At 35.6% G+C, this 15,160-nt stretch overlaps 2 protein-coding genes across 5 annotated transcripts; both read left to right on the top strand.

The window, feature by feature from the left end:
* The first annotated feature begins 190 nt into the window (after window positions 1–190).
* On the top strand, window positions 191–8,279 carry LOC104889420 (DNA-(apurinic or apyrimidinic site) endonuclease, chloroplastic). Of its 4 annotated transcripts, none has more exons than XM_048641640.2 (12): window positions 191–398; window positions 515–615; window positions 738–838; window positions 1,244–1,320; window positions 1,403–1,585; window positions 1,800–2,122; window positions 3,444–3,551; window positions 4,006–4,143; window positions 4,244–4,291; window positions 6,358–6,438; window positions 7,176–7,335; window positions 7,718–8,279. In XM_048641640.2, exons 2-12 carry the CDS (start codon window positions 595–597, stop codon window positions 7,837–7,839), a joined length of 1,362 nt encoding a protein of 453 aa, XP_048497597.1. In that variant the 5' UTR covers window positions 191–398; window positions 515–594; the 3' UTR covers window positions 7,840–8,279. The 4 variants fall into 4 exon arrangements, with proteins under 4 accessions (XP_048497597.1, XP_010672940.1, XP_010672939.1 ...); XM_010674638.4 differs by having other exon boundaries at window positions 515–648; XM_010674637.4 differs by having other exon boundaries at window positions 507–615.
* A 1,059-nt stretch (window positions 8,280–9,338) lies between these two features.
* LOC104889419 (uncharacterized) lies at window positions 9,339–15,087 on the top strand. The gene is made up of 11 exons (XM_010674635.3): window positions 9,339–9,774; window positions 9,862–9,949; window positions 12,168–12,259; window positions 12,351–12,469; window positions 13,030–13,145; window positions 13,219–13,349; window positions 13,468–13,554; window positions 14,064–14,124; window positions 14,204–14,244; window positions 14,316–14,436; window positions 14,689–15,087. The coding sequence occupies exons 1-11, from the start codon at window positions 9,398–9,400 to the stop codon at window positions 14,746–14,748; spliced, it is 1,293 nt and encodes a 430-aa protein (XP_010672937.1). The 5' UTR covers window positions 9,339–9,397; the 3' UTR covers window positions 14,749–15,087.
* Window positions 15,088–15,160: the final 73 nt, after the last annotated feature.

The raw sequence follows: 15,160 nt of genomic DNA, 5'->3' as shown, positions 1-15,160 counted from the left end.
CAAACTCAAGGTTGGGGTCCAATCGGACACTTTGAGAAAGGATTTCCCCTTACCATCCCTTCAATTTCAAATGCAAATGTACCGGTATGAATACATGGTAGAAGCCGTAGAACCTTTCATCTTAGCATGGGGTCCCTAGTGTGGCTCGGGGAAAAAGTTGAAAAGCACAAAACCCTCGGTTAAGCTACCCAAGTTCGAATCTTGCAAGTGCAACCCAGAATGTGGCGGCAAAGAATATAGAGCATTCGAGTTTCGACGTTTCTCAGTTAATTTTCTTCACACTGACTGCTTAATCACCGCACCATTCATTCTCACTCTCTCTCCAATGTACCAACCTTCTTTTCCATTTTCTTGTCCTACAATATGTTACTAGGGTTTCGAAGTTTCATCAATTTTAGGTCATTTCCTTTCCCTTATTTCGCACATCTTTTTCACAATTATTCTGTCAAAATGTAACTTCATCAATGAATTCCATGTCCAATTTTCTTTAATATCAGCAGTTACAGTTGTGCAGGGTTCCAGAAGAGTTCGAACATTCATCGAGGAATTTTTGCAATTCAATTTCGAACTTTTGGTTCAGATAATAAGGAGAAAATGGCAAATTTATCAGCTAGTGTTAGTCCAATCTCTCAGAAAAATGTGACAAATGTTGGTCTTTTTTCATTTCAAATGTTGGGTTATAGTTGTTTTTTATTTTTATTTTTTAATACATATATATATGTCTTTTTTTTGTGCAGGAGAATATTGTAGGTAATAAATTAGCTGAAATCTTAAGTATGAAAGATGATCCTGGAAAACTGGAGAAAATGACAGTTCAGGAACTTAGAACAGCATTAAGGTGATTTTTGTGAACATTAAACTCATCTTTGATTCCTTAAAAACCAGAAATTAGGAATCTTTTTTTGACTTGAATTGTTTATATTAGATGCATTGTTTTTTTTATTAGATTGTCTATATGTTAGGAACGTGGTGTTTTGTTTGTCTGACAATTTTTCTACTTTGAAAATCTGCAAGTTCTTAGGTGAGGCGGACTTATAATAATTTAATGTAATACAGTTAAAAGTTGTCTTTATTAGTGATGACTAACTCCTTGAATTAGAAAAGTTATCCAGGTCTTACTATGAATCAATGCAAGTGCACCTCATATTAGTTTTGTGATTGGAAAGTTGATGTGCTTAAAGTTGATGTCTGAATGTGTTAAGCATGTTAACTGGTGGTGCTTCTGTTTTCTATGAATGGCTAGAAATGTTGGCGCGTCAAGCAAAGGACGTAAGCAGGAGCTTGTTTCGGCTTTGAAAAGTGCTTTGGATGGATTTGATGGTATGAATTTTTAGCCTTTGAATCTACATCTTTGGCATATAAGTGCATTCTCTGATGAAGTGGTGGATGTATTGTTCGGCAGATAAAAGTCCTCTAGAAAGTGAGAAAGAGTCTTCAGAGGAGCAGCAATTGAACCAAATCAGCTCACCAAAACGTAAAAGGAGTAGAGCAAAAGAAAACAATGTTGTTGGTGAGACTTTGGAGGTTGATATAAATATCAAGACAGTAAAGCAGAATACATCAGTAGAATCTAGTGATACATCTGGTATGTCATCTTGTTAGTTATTACTTCTCTCAGGTGTATAGTTTCTTTAAAATTGGGCAGTTTTTCTGCATTTACCCAACCTTGTCCTTAGAATATGCAAACTTGTGTTTGTACACACATGAGCTCATGAACTCGGCCAATATGCATGCTGTGATGACCATAATTAGTCCACAGTGATATATTTCTGGTATTTCTAAGTGTTTCGTTGCTGCAGGAAAAAAGCGTACTATTAAAAGAAAAGTAGCTGCAAAAGCTGCTAGCATTCACGTAGAAGTATCTCAAGAGGTCGATGAATCTGCTTATGAAAAGGAACCATGGACAAGGTTCGCCCACAAAAGGCCACAAAAAGGCTGGGTTGTTTATAATCCAAAAACTATGAGGCCACCTCCTCTTACACGTGATACAGACTTTGTGAAGTTGATGTCTTGGAATGTAAATGGTTTGAGGGCATTATTGAAATTAGAGGGATTCTCTGCACTTGAGCTTGCACAAAGAGAGGATTTCGATGTTTTGTGCTTGCAGGAAACCAAATTACAGGCAAGTGTCTTGTAAATGTATTCTTGGCATTTGCTATGAACACGTCTGTTGTCTGGATGTACTGAGAAAATAATCATGCAGGCCAGTCTTTGGATTGCCAGTTCCAGTGCATACAGTGCTAACATTGAATAATTTAACATGGAAGCACCTAGAGCTTTTTAAGTTTCTTTGTTCATGCTGAAGTCATCATAATTTAAGGGTCTTTGTGATTTTTCTCGTTTCCATTACCATTACCATTATTATAACTGCTGAGCCTCGAATAAGACTCACGTCTGCCCGACCAGCTAAAGGGATTGGAGGCAGGGGAAAGTACTCAACCTTACTCTTCTGATATGGGAGAAATGATGTTTCTGACTTAATTATAAGTTATCCTACTATTACATCAATGAAGAGTAAAGAATTAGTGAGACACTGAGATTTTTTAAAATGTTTATAGTTATTCCAGCTGAACTGCATCTTTGTGGGGAATGCTGCAATGTTTTGTCAATTTGTCCTCATCGATATCCATGGTTATGTATTGTGTGCCCAATGCAACTTGAACCCTTCATTTCACCACCCCATATAGATGTCCAATTAGGATACCCAACAGTTTGTTTTGTTTTCTTGAGAGAGGGGGGGGGGGGATCGAACATATTGCTAGAAATTCAGATAAATTAAGACTAAAAACAAGCAATTTAGGAGCAAGGGTATAAGATTGTATTACTATTAACTCAATACAGTTCTCAATATTCGAGAGGTTGAGAGCTCTCCCAAGGATTCCTTTCTCTCACTACAGCTCTCTTTTTATTACACATTGTACCCAGTATTAACAGAACTATTAGGAAAGGACAGACTTACCTCTTCTAGATACTACATAGATATTTTCATTCTCTATAATATTCTTCTCAGCATTTCCCTTTTTCTCCTTAGCCCTCCTTTTGTAAGTCAGCAGTAAGGGTGGGTTGTTAGAGTGGTCCATAACACAAGTGAAATAATAGCTGTAGATATTGCCAGCCTCATCTATGTAACGTTGCAAGTTCAATGCTGTGTATTGCTATATGATAGTGAGAAAGAAAAAGCACCTGAGAAGAAGATGCATAAACCAAATTTTGCTTTTAAGTACCTTCTGCTAGTTGAATTAAGTGTTTAGCTCCTATAAGAGGAGCGTATGTGCGACTGTAAGGAACTTTTTTGTGAATTGAGGTTTATAGTCAGATGAATGCTTAAAAGAATCATCCTCAGTAATTTATCTTAAGTATCAACCGTTACAAACTTCTCATATATGATGAGAAAGACATACCTTCTATTAATTGATATCTGAACTATTTTGCGCCTTGACCAGGAGAAGGATGTTGAAACGGTCAGAGATCTTTTGGAAGGCTATGAAAATAGTTTTTGGACGTGCAGTATAGCAAAAGCTGGATACTCTGGTACTGCAATTATCTCTCGGGTATGATCTTGGTAGCCATTGATATATTAATAAATCTCAGGAGGATATTCAATGAGGTGCTGATAATTTTGCTGCTCCTGAAAGGAATAATTTGTCCATATCTTTGTGAAAGCTGGTATATATACCTTAAGTCTCCTGCATGATCTAGTGTTCATATGGTTTATTGCATCTGAAATTGTAAAATTCATTGTAAGACTCTCAATCCCTGTCTGCCTCTGAAATGATACAGTTGTAACGTTCAGATGTCAGACAATGATGTTAAAGACCTAATTTGAATTATTCTAAGCAAGTCCAAAATTAATATTGAATAGAAGGCTTAGCTATCAAAAGTTTCATGTCTAGTTCATAAGGTAAGTGAAAGTGTTTAAGACAAAAAATAAAGAGACAATTTTAACTTTTGGTTAACTAGTTTTGTACAAACATTTTGTTTTTAATTTCTTGATCTGTCTGCTAGATGAAACCTCTGTCCGTGCGATATGGCCTTGGGATATCAGACCATGATACTGAAGGGCGTGTGGTGACAGCAGAGTTCGATTCATTCTATGTATTGTGCGTATATGTTCCCAATTCAGGAGACGGTCTAAAGAGACTGGTAATTATTTCTATCGCATTTCTTATTATCAATACCTTGATTTTTTAGTCAGGTCTGTATAATCTTATAAATTGAAAATAATGAGTGCTTTTGATATTAGTCTTACAGGATTACAGAATGGGACCCATCTCTCAGCCAGTACATCAAAGTAAGAATGAATTTTATAAATTTGGAATAAATATGCTATTTCCAGAAGTAGGTTTTTTCTACTTTTTTGTGTTCCTGTAATGTTTTAGCTACACCTTTGTTTACGTGCTTTGTCTGCAACCGACTCAACTTCATGGTCTTTGCTGTTGCTCTTCCAATCTGTTTTTCTTGTTGCTGTTGGTGTTACTGGTTCTGTTATTGTTATTTTCACGATCACAATTTTCTAGTATGAGAATAATGTATCAAAAAACTCTTTGGACTGAGGTCCAAAATTTTAAGGAATAGAATAAGATACCACACAAGTTCTAAGGAAGAAGAGGTTCTAATTGAGCACTCCTTACTTAGAAATTCTTTCTGTTGCGAGCATGTGGCTTAACAATTTAAATTAACCCTTTGAATGGCTTTTGTAAAAGTTTGTGGAAGTTGGTCAAGTTGATTTATTGCAAGGGAGATAGCCAATTTCTAATATTTTATCAAGAAATCTTGCAAAGGTTAGGTTTGAATTGTCAAGGCACTTGTTCAAGATAGGAGAAGAGTTTCAAGGATGTTAGATTTTAAAAAAAATTGTGGTACTTTAATTTATTCCTTGGTGTTTTTGGTTTTGATTTTCCAAAAATTCACAATAACACTCTTTAAGTATGGATGGTCTTCTAATAATAATCCCATCTATGGGTCAATGCACAAATATTTTATTTATAGTGTGCATACTTACTAATGTTTATGCATACTTACTAATAGTTAGGATTATACTAAAACAAGATAATCTATCATCAACCGTTTTTCTAAAAGTATGCTAGATTTATATAAGGTTTTAAGTGAGAAAATTGTATCACTCTTTTCATTGTGTACAATGGAACATATATATATATATATATATATATATATATATATATTAGTGAGTTCATATGAGAATGCATACTTACATGAGAAATGAGAATGAATTTTAAGTGTTATAACTATTATGAATAAGTGATGTAACTCTAATGAAAAAGTGATGTAACTCCAAGAAAAAATAATATTAGAAAAAAAAAAATTCAAAAAAAGTTTTTTTTTTGGGCTCAAAATTTTTTAGGCGGTGTAACTCTAATGAACAAGTGTTGTAACTCTAATCCAATCGTGTGGTTGAGATTCATTCTCATTTCTCATGTAAGGAGTTTTCTCATGTGATCTTGCCTCTATATATATATATATATATATATATATATATATATATATATACATCCTAAGGGTGTAGAGAAAGTGGGGTTAGAGAAGGCTCATCTTTCATCTAATTGATCTAAATAAAGCCGACTTAGAAAAAACTAGGTAAAGTAACTACCACCAGAAATAAACTAGGTTAATACTGCAAATGTTGTTCTTGGTTTCCCTATTGAGATGTTTTAGAAAGTTATTCCTATTGTCAATATTTCCTTATTTGGACAACAAATGTAAGAGAGATGTTCCAAAAGGTAAGAAAGATTCCCAAAATCTTCCCACGTTCCCTCTACAATAACTTAAAATAAATGAAGTGAGTCATACAAATATTCCAATATTCCCTTCACACAAGTTCTTCGAGCATGGATATCACAAACAATTTGCGAAAGACAAGTGTTGTTTGTGAACTGATTTAGTAAAATGGTCAATACGTTCCCCTTGAGTAGACTTGTATAAGGGTATTCAGAACATTAGGTACTCAGTGACAAGTGTATCGTTGTATGAGAGCTCTGATTATTAGTTTGGCTTAGCGTTAACTTGAATTGTTATGCATCCTATATTATCATTTCCCGATGAAAGATTTCTATGTATTTTGATTAAGAAATGCTGGTAAATTGTTGAACGTGAGGCAGACATAGTATTTGAGTTGTAGCATTGAGCTGAGAACTGTTTGTTGTAAGATCCACGTGCTTGTTCTAGCTAGCAAGGGGGTTGCTGTATTTGGTGATTGTCTCTCTTGTGATCTTGCTTGCTTTTGGTATAATGGCTCCATTTTTTGTTTGCATTGTTTTGTGGTGAAAATGTTCAAGTATCATTCAGTAGATAATATCAAATTCAAGATCCTTTACGGTGCTGTTTCATTGTATCTTGCAGGAACTAGAAAAATCAAAGCCTGTAATTTTGACTGGTGACTTGAACTGTGCACATCAAGAGATTGACATTTATAACCCTGCAGTAAGTCATGACAATTTTGATAAATCTTTCAGTCTATGTGAATGGTTAACAAAAGTTTTTATATGATGTTGAATTTCCTTGCTTTGGCAAATTCCTTTATATGTACAGGCCGCTAAATAATTTCATGCAGCCTGGTGCCCTGTTCTGACTGCAGGTGGTTGAAAATTATTATTTGATTGCTTGATTGTGGCAGATTGTTATGTAGAGTTAATAAGGTGATGTGAATTTGACCTCAATTGCGTTGCACCGGTGACAATACTAAGGATTAGGCAAAAGGATAGTTTCTCAAGTATCGCTGCAGTTTACATGCTTCCTCATTTTCTGATGCTCACCGTCACTGATATCCCCATGCTTACTATATGTCTTGGCTGCAAAAGAGGAAACTCTTTTTTTAAAATCCGGTGTTGCTGGTAGAAAATCTAGTAGGGCTCTTTAGCCGATTATATGATGTAAATGGTAGTCTCTGCTTGAACATCATTATTCTATGGGAATACTTCATCATGTGAAAATACCTGTTGGCTTCTCTTCATGCTGATTTGTTTGGCTAGGGATAGGAGACCAGATGGTTGTGTTGGACCAGAAATTCTACTAAAGTTGCTCCAGACTGAGATATATATATTACCTCCCCCACCCCCAACAAAAAAATTGAAAAAAAGAAAAGACACCTCTTTTACTTCCAGCTTCTTTTGTCCCTGCACTAGATTTCTCTGCTGACACACTCGCTTCCGAACCCTCAGGGAAATAAGAGAAGTGCTGGATTCACAATTGAAGAAAGGGAATCATTTGAGAAAAATTTCCTGTCGGAGGGATTTGTAGATACTTTCAGAAAGCAACATCCTGATGTGGTGGGCTATACTTACTGGGGTTACAGGCATGGTGGACGTAAACTAAACAGAGGTATGCAAATGTGTTGTTTTATGCATTTTGTAGATAAGATTAAAGCTGTTCATGTTGGTCATATATAAAGCCAATTGGCTAGAATGACAGTCTTAATACTTTTTGATCATCAGGCCAACCTTGTATGTAATGCTGAATTTTATCTTATCTTGTTCATGGTTTCAGAAATAAAGCAAGACACTCAATTAGGAACCCAAGTTAGTTTCCTAACAACATAGTTTGGGGAACAAAATGAAGGAAAGAAACAAGAAGAAAATAAGCTAATGTGATTTGTAGGATTACACTTGTCTGTTATGCATCCGCTTTACGAAATCAAATCTTTAAAACAAATACAAAACGTATTTCTGATTTCTTTTGCTGATAAGTTTCGCGCACCATGCAGGATGGCGACTTGACTACTTTCTTGTCTCGGAACAATTAACCGACAAAGTTCATGACTCTTACATTCTCCCAGATGTCAATGGCAGTGATCACTGTCCCATTGGCCTCGTGCTCAAGTGCTAGTCTACCACTCAAGCATAAATTTTTTCAGCCAGGATCAACATTTAGGATTGCTATGAGAGAATGCATGATATCGATGCTACAATGATGGCATCTTGTCCTGCAAGCCTTTTGCGTACTAATGTCAAAGTGTTTAAAGGTGTGAAATCAGCCGAGATATCGATGAGAGAACCGAGAACCGAGTAATGGTTCTTGAGCTCTGATGGAAGCATTCATGATTTTTGAGGCCTTTTATCTTCTTTTTTTCACCGCGTTTTGAAGATATAATTAAAGTTGGCTAGATCATGGAAGGTGTCATTACAAAGTTATCTCGGGTTGGTTCAAATTTTGCAAACTGTTCACATCTGTTGGCCGTATCTTGCCTGTAGGATCATAACATTTATGTATATAAAGTTTTGATTCAAGCGAATGTTCTTGATGCAAATGCAATTAAGAATTTGCTATTCATAATTGTTGGTCAAATTCTTGTTAAAGTGTTGATGGATTTAGATAGAAAATCATATCCTAATTTTTAGGCTCTTTTTGGGAAAAGCAGTTAGCTAATATACTAATTAGTGTACGATAATGTAAGAACATATTTGGTTGACACTTGACAGTATAAAAAAGAAAGTAGAAGCTTTTAGGAAATGAAGAAATTGTGAAGTTGTTTAATTGGTCAAACAATTGAAAGTGCAAAGTCCTCAGCTAGTTCTCGTTATGTATTTCATCCATTTTCTTAAAAGAAATGTATTTCATTCGTTTTTTAAATAAGTGTTATATTCATTTTGCACGTAACTAAATATATTTCTTTTATACATATCATTATACTAGTCAACTAAATGAGAGTATGTCAAATTTGTTCAATTACATTCTTTACATATAATCTTTTTAGGTTCTCATCTAGTTTTCCTTTTGTTTTTTTTTTCTCATTAGTAGATGGTTTCAAATGAATAAACACAATGCACCAACTTAGAGTGAGATATACCTAACTCCAAGTGTAATTAGAAACATAATAGTATTATTAGCGTTCACAATTAGGTAACATTATCTAGGTAATTGTACGATATCTCAACTTCTTAATACACTTCTCTAAGTTAAAATTAGTTAAACTTATCTCATAATAGCATCAAGAAAAACTTGAAAAGTCATAAATCATCTAAATTCACTAAAATCTTTATACTCAAATAAGTTCAATCAAGACAAACTTAATTAATCACAAACCACTAAAGCTCACAAAAATCCTTATACTCAAATAAGTTCAATTAAGACAAACTTAAAAAGTCACAAACCATCTAGTTTCACTAAAATTCTTATATTCATATAAGTTCAAGAATTTTCAAGTGAAAAGAACGCCCCTAATTCTCGCACCATACTAGTTGTTTGTCCTCCCGTTCTTTTTTTTTTTTTTTAAGAAAAAAGAATATCCTATAGTTACTTTTAGTGGTCTAAAGTAGACCCCACTTCTGAGTTCTTATTGGTCCAATTATGTGGACACCTTAATTCTTACACTTCCTCTTCAACTCCCACATTTAAAGAGTTTACTCATACCGTAGTGTAAACGTTAAGACGTGAAAAAGAAAAAATGACTTCCCGGCGACGAGCACCGTCGGCGAATGGCGCAACAATTCCGGCGAAAAAAACCCTAATTCCGACACCTCCACCACAATCTTCGTCGGAAACTTCGCCGGAAAATCCAAAGATCACAATTTCACCTTCTAAATGGACGAAAATCGTTTCTCTCTCCTCACTTTTGTTGCTCCCGTACGCGTATCTTCTATTGATTCACTTTAAAATCGACGGCGAACTCAAGCGATCTATCCTCATTAATGCCGCACTTAGCTTCGCCGGCTTTTTTCTAACCCTAAGATTGATTCCCGTCGCTTCTCGTTACGTAACTCGTCGGAATTTGTTTGGTTTTGATATTAATAAGAAAGGAACTCCTCAGGGAAACATCAAAGTGTTAGTCTCTTTGAATTGTGTTGTGCTTGATTATTCATTGTTAGATTACTAATTTTTATGTGATTTTTGTGGTGTATTGATTTGCAGACCTGAGTCTTTGGGAATTGTTGTCGGGATTGTGTTTCTGGTGGTTGCAATTTTGTTTCAACATTTTAACTTCTCGGCTGACTCCATTGTAAGTTTTTGAATTCCGACTTTATGACAAATTTGTGATTTTTAGGATATCATTGTGATATGCTACTATTCGAAATTACTATGATAATTTAGGACAAACTCTTTACATTTGCTAATTACAAGAGGATTACATACTATTAAAAGAGAACATAGATAGATGACCAAAGAGAAGCTATTATATGAGCTTGAGTGATTTGCTGAAGATTTACTTTCTGAAATTATGCACGAATCTGATGTGTTGGAAATCTATTTTGTCTCCCTGATAGTCCAGTAGATATGTATGGTGAGTGTACTGGCTTGTCTAAGTATGGTGATCAAGTCATGGGAGTTCGTGCGAATTGGTGCAAGTCAATTACTTACAGAGGTTGTGCAGTTTTAACATTGTAGAGGGTGTTGAAAGGTCAAGCCTTGGTTCTTGAATCAAACATTCATTTCTGCAGAGAGTGAAAGGAGGGTATAGATTAATAGGTACTATTGTAGTAGATATAAGGATGTTAGTATTTGAATTGTGGAATTCTCTAGGTTTTAGAAGCAATGGCTTTTTCGTGAAAATGAGACTCTCTATAGGTGATCTTAATGGCGAATTTTAGTGGTTACTGGATGCAGTGGCATGTTGCTGATTCTTCTAAGTATTGTCAGTTTTAAGCACCGCTTCTCAGGTTGGACTATGGAAACAAAGATAATGTATGTGGGAGTAGTTAGATTGTTAACCAAGTTAGGCAAATAGTAAATGACATGCCTTTTGTGACTCATTCTTGAATCTTGATATGAAGTGTTTTCTTCATTTCTTGTAACTGTTTCTACAAACTTGCATTTACATAAATTTTATCGTTCTTCAACCTGTATTCTAGCGACAGAAGTCCCAAAGAGAGTAAAGGCTTTGAACATTTTCAAATAAAACTCAATACTGATAATAGGCTGAATCCGTGAACCAAATAATAACTTTCTCTTAATGTATATGTCATGTTTTGTGAGTGATAATAGTAAGACTGAAATCACCTATTTGCTGCATTGTTGCTTGCTAAATTTGTTTGGCACAAGCTCCTTTAGTAGCTCTTTTATACCTTCAAGTTCCTGTAACGGTTTTGGTAGGATAAGTCCTGCAAATATATATGTTGTTCCTGTATTTCGCTATTTTGTGGGTGTGTAGAGGAGTGCCTTAATCTTTCGATCTGGGATATTGCTCATCTGTTTCCTTTGTGGGATAGAGTGGTCTTCCAGCCTCTCCTTGCTCTCCGCCCTTGAGCTTTTCTTCAGGATTGTTTTTGTCATATCTAAAGTGTGATAGGCAATTCTTTTGGAAATCCTGAATTCCTGATCAATGAGCTTCTATACCATGATGTTTATTTCATCTCTGAGGAGTTTTTCTTATTATAAGTACCCCAACAGATTGTAGGGAGAGGTGAGGTATACTAGTTGTATAAAAAAAGGGTCACGTGATGGTTGTATATATTCTATGGTAATTCAAGCTCCTTCTAGAATTTGTATATCCCTGGATTTTCTGTCTTTGAGGTTGAAATTCATGGTAAAAGTGATGATATCTGAAGAATAAGTTTTTCTGAATTTCAATAGAATAGTTGAAGAATAAGTTGAGCTGTTAGTACGAGCTGTTAGTACTGCATGTTTGTCGTAAGAAACCTGCAAGGTACAAAGGAATCTAGGTCTAGACTGTATAATTTTTATCACCATAGTCAAGCAGAAACTACCAAGCTTAAAAGGCCCCTATTCCCATAGGCGACTAGAGAAATAGAAGGCTGTCAAATTATGTAGATCCTGATTTGATAAAGCAATTAGCTAGTGAAAAACAACTCTTTGCTGTTAAGGAGAGAATAGCATCTTACATTAGACGGCAGGGCATCTAAATGGGAAGGGAGAGGGACTAGTGTGATTATGGAAAAGACTTGAAAGTTGAAAAGCTTCCTGCCAGCTGGTTTTCTGAACCAATTTACACAGCTGCTTCCCTCTCTCTTTTTTGTATATATTGGTGCTGTGATGCACTTGATTAGAAATTGAGAACAAAAACTTCTTTCTGGTTGTATATGCATCTCTCATATGGTTAGGCTGTTCAATCAGAGATTAACAACCTATTTGTTCTGCATTTTTTGCAATAGTCCTTTGTGAATAGTTTTTGTGTCCATTTTGCATTATTTATTATTGACAAGCTATCTTGCCATGTTATGGAGACAGATATTTATGGTGCTCATAAATTATCTTTGTAGTGGCTAGTTGAGTATAATGCAGCTTTGGCATCCATTTGTTTCATGATCTTGCTTGGATTTGTTGACGATGTTCTTGATGTTCCTTGGAGAGTGTAAGTATATTGTTCTCTAAATGACCCTTTTAATGTTATTTCGTGAGTAAATTCTTATTGAGGCAATTTTAATTGAATATGCCGTGTGCAGGAAACTGGTCTTACCTTCAATTGCTGCTCTTCCTCTGTTGATGGCTTATGCTGGCCATACGACCATTGTAGTTCCAAAGCCTCTCATTCCATATGTTGGGCTTGAGGTGTTGGATCTAGGTAAAATGCTTGTGTAACCTATGTTTATTGATTTAACTGATTGCATCAATGTTGGCATGTGACATTAGAGACCTGGCAACTTTTTGGATCTTAAACTTTTTGGATCTTATGAACTTAAGAGAGAAAGCATGAGGTCTGTTTCATCGTTTATTGACTATTTGACTGCATCAATGCTTGGGCATGTGACAGTTTGTATATTGATTCAATTGATTACATTAATAAGCTCATGAAATATGTTGAAGAGAACATAGCCTAAGTCAAGTTGATAGCCTGCATATATGGAGAGTGTACTTGAGGTGGCCGTCCCTATTCTCATTTAATGATTTCTGTTATGATTTCATATCTAGCATTGTGCTCATCAGTTTCAGTTTCATCTGTGCAAACCGTGGGTTTTCATCATTTTTCTTTTTTCAGATATAACAGGTGGTTTTTGTTTGCGGTAGATTTTAATTTTGGTTTGTAAAATCGGATGTTGAGCATCTTGATGTTTCCTGTTATGTCATTGCAGTGGCTTCTGACATTATTTTAAATTTGACATCACAACCATTCAATATATGCAGGATGGATGTATAAATTGTATATGGGCCTTTTGGCAGTATTTTGCACCAATTCTATCAATATTCATGCTGGTATAAATGGTCTTGAAGTTGGACAGACGGTTGTCATTGCATCGGCTGTAAGCTTATGAACTTTTAAATCTACTGCATTATAAGGTTTTATAAAATCTGATCATTTTGAGTGCTTTACAGATTCTGATACATAATATTATGCAAATTGGAGCATCCAAGGACAATTCTGAGTATCAGCAAGCTCATGCATTCTCTATTTATCTTGTTCAACCTTTATTTGCTACTTCTTTGGCTTTACTCTCTTACAACTGGTAATTCTATCATTTTCTGAATGTTTGCATTTTATTGTGGTATGTCTTGTGCTCTCTCTTTTGTGTTACTTGTTTGTGTTACAAGGACACTGAATGTTTGCATTTTCATATTTTCTAGGTATCCTTCTTCAGTGTTTGTCGGGGATACATATACATACTTTGCTGGGATGACAATGGCTGTTGTTGGCATTCTGGGTCACTATAGGTAAAATTTCTTGCTTTTCTTTAATTGCTGCACCATCTCATTTCTTTTATTTTATCATGGTGATTTTTAGTTTTCTAGTCCAAACACAACTTGGGAGTTTCTTTCAAGTTTGGACATGCATGTATCTATGCAAGAGTTCACACTTCTAGACTGTGTTTAAGGAGAGCAATGTTCCGTGTATCTTGATTTGTTGGTATTGTGATATTGTGTAATAGTGCCTGCCCTAACAGGGTCAATGTGCACAAGCTCTGCATTTCATAGCTTTTCACTCTATTTTTCCCTTATGAGCTGGCAGGTACTCGCTGTTTGCTTTATCTGCCATGGTAAATGTGTTACTATTTTATCTGATGCTCGTCATTTTGCATATGCATAAGCAATCTTACATTTTCTAACTAGTCATATCGCCTCAGAAGTCAGAATATGTCATTGTGCATATGCACGCTTGGAAAAAGTAGAATTTCTGTATTCCCCTTTTGCTGATCTTTCCTGAATTTCTCTGGATTTTGCAGTGAAACACTATTGATTTTCTTTGCCCCTCAAGTCTTGAATTTCCTCTTGTCACTTCCCCAGGTTAGATTTTTTTCTCCTCTCCCTCCCTTCCCTCAGCTGCCCTTAAGCATTACTAATGTATCTTGTGTCTTCTTACCAGCTTGCTGGAATCATTCCTTGTCCCCGGCATCGTCTCCCAAGGTAATCTCATATTTTTTCAACCATGGATTCATAGTCTTCCAGCCTCCATCTAATGCTGTCTTGAATTGCAGATTTGACCCTCAAACAGGACTTCTGACAGGGACAAAGGATGGGACACTTGTGAACTTCTCATTAAGACTTTTTGGAAGGATGTCTGAGCAATCGATCTGCATTGTTCTTCTCTCTCTCCAGGTGACCCTGCTAGCTCCTCTGCAACCCCATGCTCATGCCTATTTCCTCCATCTACCCCCCGTCCCCCGTCGAGTTGTGATTATGTGAAGTTCATTGATATGCATGGAAGTTATATCGTGGGGTTAATAATTTGTTCCAATAATTATCTCTGTAATCCTGAAAATTCTTACTACACTTAGGAGACTATTTCAACAAAGTACTATATTTCTTCCCACCAATGTTAGACAGTTGATGATCTGTCCCTTTCCACAGGCTATTGCTTGCGGTTTTTGTTTCTTGCTGCGGTGGCTCCTTGCTGGCTGGTATAAGTAAGATCTTGAGACTAGAGAAAGATTTGAAATGAGTAGATTGATTATCAGCATTGTTTACTGCACAAAGAGACGGTGAACTTGTGTGTAACTCGTGCCTGGAGAAATCTCTGACAGGAGAATTTTGGTAAGAATCAGTAAGAAAAGGGCTGACAGCCTGATAATCTTAGTCTTCGAGTTTTGTCAGCGTTCACCATCCATTGTAACATAAATTACAGGCAGGTTGAGATTCAAAGTCTTTGAGTAGAGTTTTTTGAAGCTGATATTTTTGTATCCAAGGAGAAGCCTTCATATAGACATGTTGCTCATTGCTCAGAAATTTAATGAGAATTTCATTGTCGAATTTATGTTTTTTGATATTTGTAGGAGTTGGTCTCTTTTCTTTTACCATCTTCTGTTGTTAAATAGTTGAATGA

The sequence above is a fragment of the Beta vulgaris genome, chromosome 3 (genome assembly GCF_026745355.1).
Source record: "Beta vulgaris subsp. vulgaris cultivar EL10 chromosome 3, EL10.2, whole genome shotgun sequence".
In the NCBI taxonomy this organism is placed as follows: Eukaryota; Viridiplantae; Streptophyta; class Magnoliopsida; order Caryophyllales; family Amaranthaceae; genus Beta; species Beta vulgaris.
The sequence above is the reverse complement of the archived record's forward strand: the minus strand, read 5'-3'. Positions and strand labels throughout refer to the sequence as shown.